The sequence below is a fragment of the Balaenoptera physalus genome (genome assembly GCF_965194825.1).
Source record: "Balaenoptera physalus genome assembly, chromosome: 10".
NCBI lineage: Eukaryota > Metazoa > Chordata > Mammalia > Artiodactyla > Balaenopteridae > Balaenoptera > Balaenoptera physalus.
Genome location: NC_138889.1, coordinates 77,803,318 through 77,823,117, shown reverse-complemented (window position 1 = coordinate 77,823,117; position 19,800 = coordinate 77,803,318). Strand labels below are relative to the sequence as shown.

Here is a 19,800-nt window from a genome sequence, read left to right as displayed (position 1 = left end):
AAAATGGGTGGCTAATTATATGAATCAGAGAAAGCCTCTCTGAGCTGATCATTTTTAGGCTGAGATCTGAATGCCAAGAAAGCCAGGTATGCAGAGGGTAAGAGGAAAGGACTTCTACAAAGAAGCAACAGCTCATGCAAAGGTCCTAAGGCAGAACAAGCCTGTTGAATAAAAAAAAACAAAGTCAAAAGTTTGGGTGGCCACCTCCTAATGGACAAGGATGGAAATGGTACAAGATAAAGTCAGAGAGGCAGAAAGGAAAAAAGTCACATAGGGTTTTAAATCAAAATAAGGATAATTAATTTGATTTTCTGAGAAATGGAAAACTACAAGAGGTCTTTAGAAAGGCCTGTTTTTAAAAGTTTGCCCTCATCACTCTGTGAAGAGAGAGTTACAGCAGAGCAAGCCTGGGGCAGCAGGTCCAGAATGGTAACCACTGAGGAAGTCTGGTAGTTTGGTAGTAGAGGATATGGACGGAAATGGATGAAGTGGACGGACTTAGGACAGGGTGTGGAGGGTAGATTCAACAAGTCTGATGTACAGACTGAAAGTGGAGGGACAAGAGAAAGAAAGCAATCAAGTATCACCCATAGCTTTTTGGCTTGAAAAACTAGATAGATGGTGCTTTCATTTGCTGAGATGCGGAAAATCGGAAGAGGAGGAGGTTTGCAGAGGTGGAAGGAAATCAAGAGTTCTGTCTCATACATGTTAATATGAAATGCCTATTAAACACCTATGTGTAGATGTCAAGTTGAATATATGACTCAGAAGCTCAGGAGAAAGACTGGAACTGGATAGAAATTAAGGACTTATTAACACAGAGATGCTGTAATGTCATAATACTGAATGGAGGCATCTGAAAAGATGATATGGATGAACAAGAGAAAAGGGTCCAGGGCAGGGGTCTACAGTACCCTAATCTTTAAGATATCAGCAGAGGAAGAAGAATAGCTAGGGACACTGGGCAGGTGTGACCGGTGACATAGAAGGAAAATCAGGAAATACACTGTCTCAAAAGTGAATAAAATAACGTGCTTAAAAAAGGAAGATGTAGTCAGCTTTGCTAAATGCTGCTGAGAGGTCACAAGAGATAAGATTAGACTGAACAAAATGGAGCTCATGGTTGACCTTGATAAATGTACTGTCTGTCGAATGGTGCATCTGGAAGACTTAGTGGGAGTGGATGAAGAGGGTGTGTGAGGTAAGTACATGTAAGGAAGGCAGTAACCACTGACGATGCAATTAAGACGTCTGCTATGAACAGAAGCAGAAAAATGGGCAGTAGATAAGAAGAAATCTGGGATCCATGGAAGTTTTTTTTTTAAGAAAAATATCTTGTCCCCAATTCTATGATCTATGAGGGAAGTCCAAAAGCCCTCATTGAGATTTCTGACACTCCTAAGAGGAGGCCGTGGTGACTGTGATTATTGCATGCATGTCTGTATAAATGTACTTTGGGTGGCAGGGAAAGGATCGGAATGGTTACCTCTGAGGTCACGATATCCTATACACACATGTACCATTTCCCTCACTGTCCCTCATGTTAACCTGCATTCACTGGGGTCAGAAGGGGGAGGGTCTCAACCAGTCTTCAAGGTGGCAGATTTTGCTGAAGGTTGGAGGGTCATGAGGAAGACTTGCCCTGCATACTATACAGCAAAACCACCACCACAAAACCCCTCACACTAAATATTCCTCCCCTTAAAAGTCCTTTCAGCCATCCTTTCACTGAGCAGTTTTCATTGACCCCTGTCCTCCACAGCACCCAGCCCTTTGCTCTCTGGCTGGTTCCCCTCTCCTGCCTCTTTTTTTTCTCTCTTTTGTTCTAACTTTCTTATTCTCTCTCAGACAAAATACATGCGCAATCAAAACAAAAAGTTTTCCTGCAGAACTACTTACTCTTTTTTTTTTTTTGGATGGTGTACCCACTGATACTCACACACTTGCCTTTTACTCCAAACAACACATTTCTCTTTCTAAAAGTAACTCTGGAGCTAGTTCTTAAAATAATACATTTTCCATCTGGTTGCATATATACTATACAAACTACCAGGCAGAGCACCTATCCTTAAGAGGCTTTCAACAAGCACCAGCTCTTGTCTTCCTCCTTCAGTGAAGAAAATAAGAGCAGAGGTGCTAAGCATTCTGATATAATTTCAACAAGGCCTTTCCACCCAGCAGGGCCTTAATCAGGTCTGAGTTGCATGATATGGTGCCTCTGTGTTGGGAGACGATCTACTGCCTTTGCCTCATGTTAGGGTTAACGTAAGTCAGGACCTGGACAGACCACTGAGAACAGAACAAGACTCATTTGTAACATCACAGATTTTTAGACTGCATTTGTTTACAGGTCCAAAAGAGTTTTGCCCCCTTAAAATGTTTGGATCACAGCATAATGTTTATAAAGTCTCTTTTTTCTCTGGGAATTTTGTAATAATATGTAAAAGACAGGTAAACGATATTTGGCCTACTGCAGGAGTCAGAATCTTGCATCAATCTGAAATCCTTTAGCCAAAGAACAGCAACATAAAAATATACAACAATCAATGGCAAAGGTATTTGGACATACAAACATGCTTCTCAAACTTTTAAAACTTTTTGCACCTCTGAAAAGGCCATTCAAAATAAAATATATTGGGGCTTCCCTGGTGGCACAGTGGTTAAGAATCCACCTGCCAATGCAGGGGACACGGGGGTCGAGCCCAGGAAGATCCCATATACCGCGGAGCAACTAAGCCCGTGTGCCACAACTACTCAGCCCACGTGCCACAACTACCGAAGCCCACACACCTAGAGCCCATGCTCCGCAACAAAAGAAGCCACTGCAGCGAGAAGCCCGCACACTGCAACGAAGAATAGCCCCTGCTTGCCACAACTAAAAGAAAGCCCGCGTGCAGCAACGAGGGCCCAACGCAGCCATAAATAAATAAATAAATAAATTTTAAAAAAATTAAAATAAAATAAAATATATTAAGAAAAGAGTGGAATTCCACTGTGAGTGAAAATAATTTAAAATTTTAAAAATAAATAAAAATAAATTAATTTAAAAAGAAATCATTTTTTATATACCAGTCATTAGGACAAAGAGAAAGATGCAAGAGTCAGAGAAATACACAGCATGACTGAAATCTTGTATTCAGGGAGCCCCTTCCTTATAGGTTACAGATTGGGCATTTAAAGACATTTCAACCAAAAGAAGAACGACTCAGAGTTTTCTACCACCCTTAACCAATTTACTGTTCCTGTCTCTGTGTTCGTGATCTGAATGATAATGGAACACCAAACCAAATGCCCACCAAGCCAGCACTGCTCACACAGAGGCACTGACCACAATCCCTGGAGTTCCAGTTTGGTGCTGACAGCCCGGTGATAAAGGGAAGAAGAGGGACAAAACTGACAATAAGCATATGTCAGTGAAAAGTCTTGACTGGCTCCCATATAACCAATCCGTGCCCACCAGATACTCTTGCTCCTGCTTTAAATTTAACCTCTTGTCTTTCCCAACAAGAACAAAGTACATTTTCTCACATAAAAACACATTTCATCTTGATGGAAGGAAAATAGTTTGATACTTTTCTCATTTTCGAATTGATGTCTCTCTCTAAGTCCTTCAGTGTTACCATAGGCAACTGGGTCTTCAATTTCAAATCATATACCCATGCACGCATGCACACATACAGAGGCAGAAATACTAGGAGTGGAAATAAATTAGGCAGACAAAATTTCTCTTATGATCATTTCATTCCTAAAAAGTTGATGATAAGATAATGCAAGAGAAGAACTAGTTAGTTAAAAATAGTACTTAGTGTACTTAGAGCTAAATGTAATGACACAGATATGGCACAGAGAAGGACTGAATCAGAAAAGCAACATTGCTCCTTAATGCTCACCGGTACAAGAGAAGTCATCCACGCGAATGTATCCTGGGACACAGTCACAGCGATATAACCCAGGCAAGTTGACACACACAGTGTTGGCATGACAGTAATGCATCTTAGCCGCACACTCATCAATATCTGAAGGAGAAAAAAAAGAAGCAATATCACGGTTAGTCAAATGAATGAACTGGAATGTAATCATCTTACAATGAAATTAGAAAAAGCGAGTGCCCATTGAAGCCAAGAGAAAAAGCAAGATGCGTTAAACACAAAAGCTTAAGTGCAAATTCAGCTGATGCAGAAGATCCCATCTTAAACTGAAAATATTTCTAGAAAGATGCATGGTGGGACACAACAGTGAAGAACCTAAGTATGAAGACTGAGTATGTTATTATTAATCTCTAACCAAGAAAGATACTTGATTTAAATGTCCAAAATCAAGGAGTTCTGTGTCCAGGCATTGACACCAATGAATATTTATTAGGTGTCCACTGTACATGGTGTTGCTTTTATCAGAGAGATCAAGGGAATCCAGCCCCTCTCTGCTTGTTTTTCTTACTAAGACATGCTTTAATCCATCTGTTACAAAATGATGGTGTAGCCACTTTCTCCCACGTTGTACTGTGAATACAGACTGCAGCTATTGTCTAATGCAAATTAATGTCTTTCATCCCTTAACCTGGAGATGCATCCCATGTCAAAGAATAATGGGCTGATTCAACAAAAAAGATCTTTTCTCTTTGGAATGGAGATCAGAGCACCACCTGCTTTCTCATAAAAAGTTCATGGTAAGAATTAAGGGGCTTCCTTGGTGGCACAGTGGTTAAGAATCCGCCTGCCAATGCAGGGCACACGGGTTTGAGCCCTGGTCCGGGAAGATCCCACATGCCGCGGAGCAACTAAGCCCGTGCGCCACAACTACTGAAGCCCGCTCGCCTAGAGCCGGTGCTCTGCAACAAGAGAAGCCACCGCAGTGAGAAGCCCACGCACCGCAACGAAGAGTAGCCCCCGCTCGCCGCAACTAGAGAAAGCCCGCGTGCAGCAACAAAGACCCAGTGCAGCCAAAAATAAATAAATAAAATAAATAAATTTATAAAAAAAAAAAAAGAATTAAGATAACCTACAACCTTAAGTACAGAGTTTAGTCTTTTCTGGAGTTTATGTTTTCAAAAATGGCTTTACAGCAATCTACAGATCCAATGCAATCCCTATCAAAATACCACTGGCATTTTTCACAGAACTAGAACAAAAAATTTCACAATTTGTATGGAAACACAAAAGACCCCGAATAGCCAAAGCAATCTTGAGAAAGAAAAATGGAGCTGGAGGAATTAGGCTCCCAGATTTCAGACTATACTACAAAGCCACAGTCATCAAGACAGTATGGTACTGGTACAAAAACAGAAATATAGATCAATGGAACAGGATAGAAAGCCCAGAGATAAACCCACGCACATATGGTCACCTTATTTTTGATAAAGGAGGCAAGAATATACAATGGAGAAAAAGCCTCTTCAATAAGTGGTGCTGGGAAAAATGGACAGCTACATGTAAAAGAATGAAATTAGAACACTCCCAAACACCATACACAAAAATGAACTCAAAATGGATTAAAGACCTAAATGTAAGGCCAGACACTATCAAACTCTTAGAAGAAAACAGAGGCAGAACACTTTATGACATAAATCACAGCAAGATCCGTTTTGACCCACCTCCTAGAGTAATGGAAATAAAAACAAAAATAAACAAATGGGACCTAATGAATCTTAAAAGCTTTTGCACAGCAAAGGAAACCATAAACAAGACGAAAAGACAACCCTCAGAATGGGAGAAAATATTTGCAAACGAAGCAACTGACAAAGGATTAATCTCCAAAATATACAAAGCAGCTCATGCAGCTCAATATCAGAAAAACAAACAACCCAATCCAAAAATGGGAAGAAGACCTAAATAGACATTTCTCCAAAGAATATATCACATTGCCAACAAACACATGAAAGGATGCTCAACATCACTAATCATTAGAGAAATACAAATCAAAACGACAATGAGGTATCACCTCACACCAGTCAGAGTGGCCATCATCAAAAAATCTACAAACAATAAATGCTGGAGAGGGTGTGGAGAAAAGGGAACCCTCTTGCACTGTTGGTGGGAATGTAAATTGATACAGCCACTATGGAGAACAGTATGGAGGTTCCTTAAAAAACTAAAAATAGAATTCCCATAAGACCCAGCAATCCCACTACTGGGCATATACCCTGAGAAAACCATAATTCAAAAAGAGACATGTACCACAATGTTCATTGCAGCTCTATTTACAATAGCCAGGACATGGAAGCAACCTAAGTGTCCATCAACAGATGAATGGATAAAGAAAATGTGGCACATATATACGATGCAATATTACTTGGCTATAAAAAGAAATTTTGCTTTACAGAAGAGTGGATGTCATGAAAGTCAAGAGGAAAAATGTTTCAAGAAAGGAGTAATGGTCAGTTTCGTCACGTGATGCTGAGAAAGTTGAATAAGACAGAAGGACAATTAAACATTGGATGTGGCAAGAAGTTCACTGCTGCCCTTGACCTGAAAAGAAAGGCAAACTTTTTGAGATATTTTGTCATCAAGAGAAGAAAAACTGAAGTAGTAGCTCTAGGGAGACTCGATGTTGAAAGACAGTCTTGTTTAAAGACTCTCTCGTGATGGAAAAGATCACAGTGAGTTTATACGCCATTGGGAATGATTCAACACTAGTGAAGAAAATTGACAATACAGAAGAGAGAACAGATCTTTGCAGAAGCCAAGTCCTGGGGAGGCAAGAGGAGTTGTGTTCCAGGCCACAGATGGAGCAAGTCATCTTTACAATAAGAATGAAATCAAGAGATAAGGGAAGAGGTGGAGATAAGTTGGCATATTTGGTGGTGGAAAGATGAAGTAGTTCTCCTTTACTTGTTTTTTTATTTCCTCAGTGAAACGAGAAGAAAGAGAACTAGGAGAGGAAGGAGGTATTGGATGTTTAAGGAAAGGGGAAAAGGTATGAAATAATCATTTTGGAAAGAAGGAAAGAGAATTTACTAGAGAGTATACTAGGTGGCTGCAGAGGCATGTGTGATTTGTGGCCATAAATATTAAGTGAAAGCAGTCAGCATGGCCATGTGTGTTTTTCCTGTCCCATCCAGGTATCTGGGGTAGCGGCAGGGTACTTGGAAAGTTAGGTGTACCCAGACATGAGTTTTTAAACAAACAGGATGGGTTAAAAGAGATATAAGGGAACTGAGGTTGCAAAAAAAAGCGCTGATGATAATGAGATGCCAAGGAACCTCAGCTATTAAGGACAGAAGTGAGGACAGTAAGAGGGATGTAGATGGTTGAAATGCACTGCCCAGATCTCTCCTCACAACTGAAGAACTTATTCCCCCAGCTGCCTGAAGTACCGCCTGCTAACTATCTTCAGCTGTTAGCCTTTTAGGAAAACTGTCCTTGACTGAATCGAGCTGCCTTACCCTTAGTTACACTGCCATCCTGAGGACAACCTTCAATGGAGGCTGGTTCTCCTTTACCCCAACTCAAGATAAGTGTAAAGGACTATCCCAGGTTCAGAGAACTCACTGAGATGAGCTAAATCCACCCTCTGCCCAATCCTGTATCCTTCCCTTCCCCCACATATGTTCATCCCCACAGCACTCCCTAACAAACTTCCAGCACACCAGGCTCCATCTCAGAGTTTGCTTCCCAGGGAACCCTAACTGCAGCAGGAATCCTGATGGAGGCAAGGGACTATTCCAGTGAGAGTACTGCAGCGTGTGAGCTGGAAAGCTTGGAGATGGAGTTATAGAGTAATGTGCTTGACATTGAGATTTCAAAGGTGATTTAGTTATTGTTGATTACAAGGTCTTTCATATGACTATGTGAGAGTAGAAGAATCAATCACTGTAAGTGAGAGACTAGGACACCAAGAAAAGCCAGGTATAGGAGGGGGCTAGTCAGCATTAGTACTGTTCATCCAGTATTACCAGTTTTCCTCTTCCTGGGCACATAATACAACTGTACTTCCCCATCCTCTTCAAAGCTAAGCATGGCTATATGACAAAGCATGAATCTGAGCAGGGGCATACCACCTCGGGGTGGAAAGATTAAGGGCTAGCATCAGGCTTAACACATTTCCTTCTTCCTTTCTTGGAAAGTATGGGAGCACAGAGATGAAGTCTCTTTCAGCCTGGCTCCCTGAATGAGGAGCAGGTCACCAGACCAGCGTGATGGACACGTTTCATGACCTAGAAATATGCTTTTGTTAGTTTAAGCCCCTGAGCCTACTCTGACTAGTACGAAGAATGACCATGAGAAATATTTCAAAGAAGATCATTAAGCTTGATCTTGAAAGATGAACAGAACTTCAGTTTAGAGATTGGAGATGAGGAAACAGAAGGGAAACTACAGCGTTGTCTTTGCAGAGTTAGAAAGGGAGAGGACCATTTAGTCTGTACATTCAAAGAACACTAATTAGCCCTCTACTACACTTTGAGGCAGAATGATGAACAAAACTCCATCATGGACCTCATAGCCTGGCAAGACACTGAGCAGAACTTATATGTTCTACCAATAATATGACATCATTTCATGGGGATTTGACCTAGTCTGAGAGGTTCAGAGAAGGATTCTCTATGGAAGTGATTGCTCATCCAAGACCTGAAATAGAAATGAAACAGGTGAAGGGGAGGGGAATAACATACCAGATAGAGAAGAATAAGAAGAATTCGTTAGAGGAGGGAACTCTGCCTATTTGAAGAGAAACAGGAAAGATGAGCTTGGACCAGACCCTGCTGGGCCCTGGAGGCCACGTAAAGGAGCCTGGGCTTTAATCACGGTGGTGACACAGTCCAATTTCTGTTTTTAAAATATCACTCGGCTGTAGTGAAGAGAATGGATTGGAGCAGGGCAAGCGGAAGGCTAAATCACACCGGTATTTTACTCACAGAGATGCGGCCACACTGAACTCATTCTGTACTGCTAGGATGGCCAGCCATTTTTTAAGAGGAGAAAATAGTCAGGACTCGCCTCAGAGGCAATTCAATCTTCCGCCCATGGGCCACAGCTGCCAACCAGGCTGCTGATGGCAATGACTGTTTCTCTGTCATGGACCCTTGTCAGCTCCTCCCAGAGAGAAACTCCTGGCTCATTTCCCTCAGGCCACTGCATAACTGCTGAGAGGCGACTGCCTCATCTAGATTTGAAGGAGTTACTTGGCCATAACAAGTTTATTTTGATTCAAACAGCCAAGCTATCTCCTTGTTTCATAGGATGCCAAGGCCCTGAGTAAAAATGTTTTCAAAAATCAGAAAGGGGATGCTAGGAAACCCCAGAGAGAACTTCTCACACAGGTTTATCCAACCCTTGCTCTCTGCGATCCACCTAGGACCCCATGGCCACAAATCCCTGCCACTCTGCTGATGCGTCTTTGAGTTGGTTTTGTTTTCAATTCATACCATTGGTAATTCCAGCCCTTGCATATCTAATAATGCTCCAGTACCAGTCCAGAAAGAGGAAGAATCAAAGTAAGGCAGAAAAGTTGACAAATGTACCAGAAAATTAAACTATCACAATCTTATCTTTGTTGCTTAACTTCTATCACACAAACAGCAAATACAAAAATCCTGGTAAAAATGATGGTAGGGAGAGAAAAAGTGTTTAGAGTCATCGGTTAGGTCCCCTGAGACAAGAGGATGGAAGAAAGTAAGGAACTGACAATTCCCCTAGTTTCAGGATGGGGACTGGGGATGGAGGGGAGACACATCTGCCTAAGAAAGATTGCCTCTCCGTCCTCAGGGAAAGGCACAACCCTGGAGACAGTTCCAAGAGGATTCACGAGTGCTTCACAAGCAAGTCTGGTTATGCAGAGAATCAAAACAGAATTAACATCTTCAGAGAGCTGGGATATCCTGAGAAAATCTTAATAGCAAACAACTGAGATTTTTCAAAACGAGCCTAGGACAAATGCTTTTTGTGCACAGACAAAAGATCCTAAAAGGTTATAAATAGTTACCAAAAAAAAAGAAAAAGAAACAAACAGAACTCCCCAATTAAAGAATGAACTGATGCTCAGAGAGAGAAACTGAGTGAGCCCAAAGCAATGAGGGTTTTTTTTCTTTTTTTTAATATATAAATTTATTTATTTATTTATTTATTTTTGGCTGTGTTGGGTCTTCGTTGCTGTGCATGGGCTTTCTCTAGTTGCAGCGAGCGGGGGCTACTCTTCGATGTGGTGCGTGGGCTTCTCATTGCAGTGCCTTCTCTTTGTTGCAGAGCACGGGCTATAGGCACACGGGCTTCAGTAGTTGTGACATGCAGGCTCAGTAGTTGTGGCTCGTGGGCTCTAGAGTGCAGGCTCACTAGTTGTGGCGCACGGGCTTAGTTGCTCCACGGCAGGCATGTGGGATCTTCCCGGACCAGGGCTCGAACCCGTGTCCCCTGCACTGTCAGGCGATTCTTAACCACTGCACCACCAGGGAAGTCCCACAATGAGGTTTTTAAATCTAAGTCTGAAAAGCCATCTGACTTTTGCCCGGGTGGTGATGCTGCTTTGCCTAAAGCAGATCCCTCTCTCAAGCAATGGTCCTTTCCAGTCTGATATTTACCCAAAAGCCAGAAGGCAAGAAGAGGCAATGTCTGAGACTGAACTTCAAAGGAGAAGTTGAACACACTCAAGGCCAGCCTCAATCTAAAGGTTTGGATCAGTCTAGCAAGAATTTCTAAGAACCACAGTTAAGCTGACTACCAGAAGGATGAATGGATAAACATTTTAAAACACATCATTAAGCACAGTATGATACCAAAATGAATAAGAGGCTAACAGTTGCTAACCTCAAAAGGTAAAACTAGGAACAGCCCCTAGCACCTGGTTAATACCCAGTAGCTGTCATTTCGACATATGAGACACTATGCTAGGTACTCCACAGGTAGCACCTCATCACCCCATTTATTCCACTTGACTACTTACTACAGGAGATAGATACCCCCATGTCAAGATGAGGAAACCGAGGCTCAGAGATTATTAGATCACTTGTCCAAGGCATAAAGTCAGTAAGCCTAAGACCCTGGGTTTGAATCCACAGTCTCCCTTCAAAGTTGGCATTGTTTTCACTGGGCCAGTTCTAGCCCTCCGTAACTTTTCGATCCTGTGACTATGTTACACATGGCTGATGCTATCACAAAGCGTATGGAAACAGGCAGATCTCCAAATACTATGTCCATGTGCAATACTGTTCATGACATTTGTTTTGTATTACACTCTCTGTTAAAATAGTAAAGCTGTACTGTGCATCACCGCTTCTGCGGCTCTTTTATATTAAATCCTAACACTTTCAAACTTTAGACTCCAGAGATCCAGGACCCCAAAACAGGTGATAGCATTCTGCTCTGAGCTGGAACCCTTGATACAACCTTAACTCAGGATGCTTAAGACTACTGAAGGCCCCCTGTAGGATTAGAAACTAGTGACAAAGGGGCCTGGGTCTTTTATTAAATATTGTTAGAGAAACATCTATAAACCCCACTGCAGTATATATCAGCTGGAGTATAATGGGGCTCAAATTGTGATTCCTTCTTAGAGATTGCTTGTCACCTTTGAAATATCGGTGCTTGTCCTCTGTTGGTCTTCTGGGGTAATAAAAATACATAATTTATGTCCCTTCCCAGGAAAATAAAGTAGTTTGTTTTCATTTTAAGAAGGTATACCTATGGACTTTCAAATGAAATCTGATGTGGCATAATGATTCTTCACATATCACCAGCCTCCACCTGCCTCAGACTGTTCAGAACAAACAGAGCTGAATTTGGCATCGTCGTCATTAAATTAGAGCGTAGACCTTGGGTAGCAAAGATAGAAGCAAATGCAAAGAATTCTCCAAATAAAACAGTGTGATCTACTCAGACTTGTTACATAAGAGTTTCCTAGAAAAAGGCAGCCCAGAGAGGGTTGGGTGCAGAGGGTGGGGCGAGGGGGAGTAGGGGGAGGAGTTATGCCCCACTCCCTGTGCACATTTAAAAAAGAAACAGAGTGAAGAAAGAAAATCAATATTTATTGAGACTGTGCTCTGTGCCTAGAACTGTGTGCATCTCATTTCATTATCCCCAACCATCCAATGGGCTGCCATCAGAAACGACATGGAGAGCACCTACAATTTCACCCCAAGTTTCTGTGACTTCAAGAGCACACTTCTTCCACTCTGTTGGACACGAGCACTAGATTGACAGTCAAGAGTCAAGCTCTATTCTTGCTCTTTCTATTAGGTAACCCTAGCACTGGGCACTTCTCTAGACATCGGTTTTCCCATTTATAAAATGGTGAGTTGGACCAGAGAGCATCTAAAGACTTCCCTGGTTCTAAAGTTCTTGACACATTCAGGTGTTTCTGTCCTCACAATTCATCATAAACCCTGCCTCTGAAACATTATATTCTGGGCCACCACCTTTCATCCTGTTTCAATGAGCTTGAAGATGTTCCAGATGTCTTTTCCAAGACACAAGTCCTGGAAAATACTACTAAGGTGACCTGAACCTTCACACTGTTCCTTGATACCTGTTTCAACTGAGTTGGCATCTCCCCAGAAAATGAAGAACAGCCAGGACTAGCAACAGACATTCAAACAAAAGCACAGCTCGGGACAAGTCCTCCAAGGACTAGTAAGATGACTTGCAGAGCAATTCTACCTGACTTTAATCTCCTGAGTTTTCAGAAATCATGAGTTATAAAAACACGGTGGAACTGGGATTGATATTAGAACTGTCAATACTCTCCCAACTGTGTCACACTGGATATTTTGTAAATTGAGGGCCTCTATGGTCTCTGATTTGAACTTATAAAAATCCAGTGAAGCAGACAAGGTATGAATTATTATGACTTTTTCAGATGAGAAAATAAAGACCTAGAGAAGAATTCTGACTTGCCCAAAGGTACACAGATAATCAGTGAGCTGGTAACAGAATCAAGGTCTTCTAACTCTGGAGTTAGTGCTTTATCCAATGTTCCGTGCTTCTCTATAATTATTGTTTTCTTCCTAAAGCAAGGGGAGAGAAATTAAATGCCTATGGAATCTAGAAATATAAACCAAATGCCAACAGAAGCCAGGTAGAAGATATGCGTGCAAAATATGCCCCTTCCCCCAAATAAATAAGGTATATATTATTTTTCCTAAAATATAAATCAATCCCTCCCTCCCTACCTTTCTCTCCCTTCCCTCCCTCACTCTATCAATCTCTCTCAATCGTTTTCATTTCTCTACTTCCAAGAACAAAGAAATGGTTCTCTCTTACAAGGTAAAAAAACACTGTGCAAGGCGAATGATACAGGGAAAATTACACTAAACCTCAGTGGCAGAAAGACAGTGGAAGAATTTGAACTGTTATCTTCACTTTACAGATAAGAAACTAGGGCCATAGGAATGGACAGTTAATTGTCTAAGGTCCCATAGCCAGGAGGTGTACCTGGACTGCCAGGATGTGAATTCAGGCAGCTTGGTTCCAGAGTTTGTACTCATCACTCTGTAGTATTGCCTCCCAGGAACTGTGGGCTAGATCGCTGATCTTTCTAGAGAAGTTACATACCCTAGTATTAATTTAACTTTTTAAAATAGTGGCTCCATTTTTTTTCAAATATTTTGAACCAAGCAAAACACATCTGCCTATCAGATTCAACCCACAAATGTCTGTGCCTTGAAGCATGTTATCACAAGGAATTTTGGGGGGCAGGGGGGGTGTAAGAGAGAGGGGTGGGAAGAGAGAGAGAGAGAGGAAGGAGGAGGATGGAAGGGAGGATGGAAATGGGCAAGGAAAGAAGGAGGAGGAGAAGGGAGGGAGGGAGGGAGGGAGGGGAAGGGAGAGAACATGACAGGAAGTAAAGAGAATATAGGAAGGCAAAGAAAAGAGAAAGTAAGACAAGAAAAGAGAAGAGAAGAGAAAAATAAGACAATCTAGGGAGCTTCCTATATAACGTCTATGGACTGAATTGTGTTCCTCCAGCAAATTATGTTTATACACTAACCTCCAATGTGATGTCATTTGGAGATGGGGCGCTTGTGGGGTAATTAGGATTAGATAAGGTCATGAGAGTGGTGCCCTCCTGATGAGATCAGTGCCCTTTTAAGAAGAGACACGAAAGAGCATACTCTCTCTCTGCCACGTGAGGACATAGGGAGAAAGCAGCGATCTGCAAGTCAGGAAGAGAGCCCTCACCAGAACCCAACCCTGCTGGCACCCTAATCTCAGACTTCCAGCCTCCAGAACTGTGAGTAAATTTCCATTGTTTAAGCCATCCAGTCGATGGCACTTTGTTATGACAGCTCCAACTGACTAATACAATAACCCTTTAAATTTCTCTGTTGCCTGGTGAGATGAATTTTTACATCATATTCTAAGATATGTGTCAAACAAACATGTCATCTGCCAGATCAAATATTTGCAGATTAAAAATTCAAATAACCTTTTGGTCATCCCATGCATAGTAAAGAAGTCTTCTCAAACAAGGTTAAATACATCATAAGGTAGAAGTTAGATTGTTGGATTTTCTGACATTTTAAAAGTATTTCCCATATATAGCTATGTCAGATATTTGCAAATTCATGCTAAGATGTTTTTTTCCCCCTGCTGGGCTCAATTTCAGAATTAAATACTGTCATAAAGTAACATCTCTTTGTGCCACTGAGAATCACAGCACACCGATTTTTAGCTGACATCGGAAGAGCACTGTAAGATACCTCTCTATGATTTTTTTTTTTTTCTCCCAGGCTGGTATTTCTGACCTTGGAGAGTATCCACAAACTGATGCTGAGCGTCTGCAAGGAAAGAAGCACATTGAGTGAAAGGTGACTCATTCAGCTTTAGCTGTAGGCTGTGCTCCAGCCTACGTGAATCTATTAATATATGAACCCTACTTCAGCCAACGGTACCAACAAAACCAGTGAGTGCTTCCAGAAAGATCCAAGATTTCCTCCTGAGTTATGAGTCAGTTGGAAATGTGGAAGCTATGATGGTCTCTTGCCTTCCCTACCCCTGGGAAAGGAAATTCAAGAGCTATTAAGAGACTGCTGAATTCTAGAGGCAGTAACGATTCCAAAGGTCAGTGAGATGTGGTCCTTGTATTCTGGCTTTTATACTAAGTGAAAAAAGCCAGATCATGCAGAACCAGTCCTAATCCAGTAAAGAGGCAGTCACCTGAACATGAACAAAGTTCTACCGGAACAAGAAGTGGCTAATTCCATCAAAAACTACTGAGGAAGGTTTCACCCAAAAGATGTTTGTTGTGAGTCTTGAGAAGGCAAGAAGAAGGCTTCATAAAATGCTGATGGCCTTCCCTTATCACTTTGATTGGGCAGCAATTCTTCTTTTTCCCCCAGCTTTATTAAGACATAATTGACATATAACATTGCAGAAGCTTAAGGTATACAATGTGTAAATTTGATACACTTATTGTTGCAAAATGATCACCACCATTGCCTTAGCTGACAGCTCCATCAGGTCACATAATTACCATTTCTTTTTGGTGATGAGAAGACTTAAGACCTACTTTCTTAGCAACTTTCAAATACATAATACATTATTGTTCATTATAATCACCATGCTGTACATTAGATCCCAAGAACACATTCATCTTATAACTAAGAAGTTTGTACTCTTTGACCATCAAAAGATGAATGAAAAAAGATGTGAGATACACAAGACACACACACACACACACACACACACACACACAATGGAATATCATTTAGCCATAGGAAGGAAGTCCTACCATTTGCAACAACATGGATGAACCTTGGGAGTATTATGCTAAGTGAAATAAGCACTTCTCTCTCAGACAGAGAAAGACAAATACCATAAGATACCACTTATATGTGGGATCTAAAAAAGCCAAACTCATAGAAATTACTAAACTGGTGTTTACCAGGGGCTGGGAGTTGGGAAAAATGGAGAGATGTTGGGCAGCTATTCTTTTGCTTTACAAAGATACACAAAAGTTAGCCAAGAGTGAATGAGATGGGAGACTGCAGTACCACCAGCCAAGCATCTACATCCTCTTTATCTCTGGTTGCACTATTCTTTCTATAGGTAGCATTTATTGATCACTACTTTGCGCCATAGTTATAAAGCACTTTGCATGTATTAACCCATTTCATCCTCACAAGTACCATATAGATAGGCATATATTAATATTTTTATTTTATTTTATGGAGGCACAAAAGGTTAAACAGCTGGAAGGTGACCTCAGAGAATTTGAACCTTGGTATCTACTCTATTCTGCCTCTCTACAAAGCCACCTTAGCTTCCCCTTCCTCATATCCACTTTCCTCGGTTAATTAAATAGCAATTTCCTGTAGCCACAATTTGTCAAATTATTTATTCACCACTTTTCCCATGCAGTCAAAATAAAGTGCACAGAGGTTTCAGTCTTTTAAAAATAAATGATTTGGTGCCAGAGGTTTATATCTGATTCACTACAGCATCAAATTAACCAGTGATTAAATACCAGGCTCTGAATTACACAAACAGGCGCCTGTGGACCTATGGGCAGTTCGTTAATGAACACAACCGGGTTTCAATAAAACCAGTCCTTGTCTTCCAGCACCTGTATGAAGAATGATGATCAGCTGAATGTCCTCAGGAAGGACAGCTACTTCTCTGTGCCTTTCCCCCATATGAAGAGATTCCTTAGATGAAACAATCTTCTTGAATTGAAATCAACATTATTCCCAACTCCAAATTTTTACACATCTGACTGAATCCATCTTATCTAATATGAAAGCCGAAACCATAAAGCATTTAAAGTGGTCCTTAAAATTCACCAAGTCCAGACTCCTATGAAAAGTGATTGTTGAAAAAAATTTAAAAATAAATGAAGAGAAATGAGAAAAAAACCCACAGAATAATGACTCATAACCCACTTTCCTCTAAAAACACAATTCAAAAGTACAATGGAAAACACCCTTCAAAAGGAGGAAAATGGAATAGAATCAGGTTTTCATACAATCCACTGGTCTTGAACTACTTTTAAATAGAAGAACCGTTTAAAAAATAATAATAGTTAACGTTTGTGTAGCATTTACCAAGTACCAGGTACTGGCCTACATTTATTAACTAATTTAATTCTCATAATAACCCTCTGAAGTAGGTTTTTCATAATTTCAAGCCTATAGATGAGGAAATTGAGGCATGGGAGACTAAGCAACTTGCCCAAGGTCACCCAACAAGAAGGGGGCAGAGCTAGAACTTGAGTCCAGGCAGACCTGGCTCCCAAGGTAGTACTTTAATCTTCACACCGTCACTCTCAACCGGGTTCTTGGGGGAGAGAAAAAATCTTAGCTATTTTTAAAAGTTTGTGATTCTCCAAAGGGCCACAGCACAGGAGCAGATATATAGTATATCTCTGGTATTAAATTTTCATGAGAAAACGATAAGGAAAAAAATGTCAAAAAGACACCTTAGGGGGCTGACAATGAAAAAAACACTTAAGACACATTGCTCTATACTGAAGTAACTCCATTTGGAATAACATCTAACTTGGAAGCTCAATATAAAAAACAGAAATTAAACCCTACATCAAATTTAAAAGCTTCTATACGGCAAAGGAGACCATCGACAAAATGAAAAGGCCACCTACTGAACGGGAGAAAATATTTGCAAATCATATATCTGATAAGGGCTTAATATGCAAAACATACAAGAACTCATACAATTCAATAGAGAAAAGTCAAACAATCTGATTAAAACACAGAAGACCTGAATAGACATTTTTCCAAAGAAGACGTATAAATGGCCAAGAGTCCCATGAAAGGTACTCAACATCCCTAATCATCAGGGAAACGCAAATTAAAACCACACTGAGCTATCACCTCACACCTGTCAGAATGGCTTTCATCCAAAACACAAGAAAAAACAAGTGTTGGTGAGGGTGTGGAGGAAAGGAAACCCTTGTGCACTGTTGTTTAGAATGTAAATTGGTGCAGCCACTGTGGAAAACGGTATGGAGGTTCCTTTAAAAATTACAAATAGAACTACCACATGATCCAGCAATTCCACATCTGGGTATTTATCCAAAGGAAATAAAATCACCATCTCAAAAAGGTATACACACCCCTATGTTTACTGAAGCATTATTTACAATAGCCAAGACATGGAAACAAGTGTCCACCAATGGATAAAAGGATAAAGAAAATGTGATATATATAGATTTAGATATAGATGTAGATATAGATATATACATACATACACACACACACACAATGGAATATTATCCAGCCATAAAAAAGTAGAAAACCTTGCCATATGTGACAAAAGGGATGGGGGACCTCGAGGGCATTATGCTAAGTGCAGTGAGACAGAGAAGGAAAATACCATATGATCTCATTTACATGTGGAATCTGAAAAAAAAAAAAAATCCGAACTCATAGAACAGATTGATGGTTGCCAGTGGTGAGGGGGCGGACAAAATGGGTGAAAGGGGTCAAACTTCTGGTCGTAAGACAGGTAAGTCATGGAGATGGAACGCACAACATGGTTAGTATAGCTAACAACATTGTCTTGTTAAAAAGAAAAGATTTAAGCAGAGCTGCTAAGGTAAAGAAGAGGATCAAGCATATGGCTGGGATGAAGGAAAAAAAGAACCATCCACCTTTTAGCTGTGGCGAGTAATACTGCAATGAACACTGGTGTACAAATATATGCTCAAGCACCTGCTTTCAACACCTCTGGGTATAGATCTAGGACTGGAATTGTGGGGCTATCTGGTAATTTTATGCTTGGATTTTGAAGAACCACTGAACTGTTTTACTGCCCCAAACTGTTATGGCTGCACCAAGATGAGGGGTTTGCAGGGGCTGGGAGGCGGGAAGGATGAGAAGTCAGGGCTTAATGGTTACAAGGTTTCTGTTGGGTGATGAGTAAGTTTCATAAATAGAGAGTGGTGATGGTTGCACAACACTGTGAATGTAATTAATGCCATGGGATTGTACACCGAAAAATGGCTAAAATGTCAAATGTTAGGTCAAATGAAATGTTAAATAAAATTTAACACACAATTTGTAAAATAACGTAATAGGTCAAGCACCACTGGTTTGAACACTTTACATCAGTGAATTGTATGGTATGGGAATTATACCTCAATAAAGCTGTTTGAAAAGGGGGCAAGGGGGACGATCCCAAACCTGTATTTCTCCTTTCTCAGGGGGACAAAAACAGGTAAGCCCCTGTGCAGCTGAATGTCACAGAGCTAGAAAGAAAAATATGTGTCCCATCTCAGTTCAAAACCCAGCTTCGCTACCAATGAGTGTTATTCTGGGCAAGTTACGGAATATCTCTGAACTGGGTTTCCACGTCTGAGGAGCACAGTATCCTCATGCAGAGTCAAAGAGACAGTGTGCATGACACACATGTGCACCTGGACAGTGTCTTGGGCCTCCACAATGTCTTTGGCTGCCTCTTCTCACTTTTTGGCTTCAAAGGCAGCCATTCTTTTTTTTTTTTTTTTTAACATCTTTATTAGAGTATAATTGCTTTACAATGGTGTGTTAGTTTCTGCTTTATAACAAAGTGAATCAGTTATACATATACATATGTTCCCATATTTCTTCCCTCTTGCGTCTCCCTCCCTCCCGCCCTCCCTATCCCACCCCTCTAGGTGGTCACAAAGCACCGAGCTGATCTCCCTGTGCCATGCGGCTGCTTCCCACTAGCTATCTATTTTACGTTTGGTAGTGTATATATGTCCATGCCACTCTCTCACTTTGTCACAACTTACCCTTCCCCCTCCCCATATCCTCAAGTCCATTCTCTAGTAGGTCTGTGTCTTTATTCCCGTCTTACCACTAGGTACTTCATGACTTTTTTTTTTTTCTTAGATTCCATATATATGTGTTAGCATACGGTATTTGTTTTTCTC

General features: G+C 40.9%; 1 protein-coding gene across 3 annotated transcripts in view; it reads right to left on the bottom strand.

Annotated features, from left to right (window-relative positions):
• NELL1 (neural EGFL like 1) overlaps positions 1-19,800 on the bottom strand; it is an 856,536-nt gene that overhangs the window by 455,888 nt on the left and 380,848 nt on the right. For all 3 annotated transcript variants that reach the window (XM_082476605.1, XM_082476604.1, XM_082476603.1), the window contains exon 13: positions 3,891-4,016. In XM_082476605.1, coding sequence (XP_082332731.1) covers positions 3,891-4,016 — 126 coding nt within the window. The remainder of the gene's footprint in view (positions 1-3,890; positions 4,017-19,800) is intronic.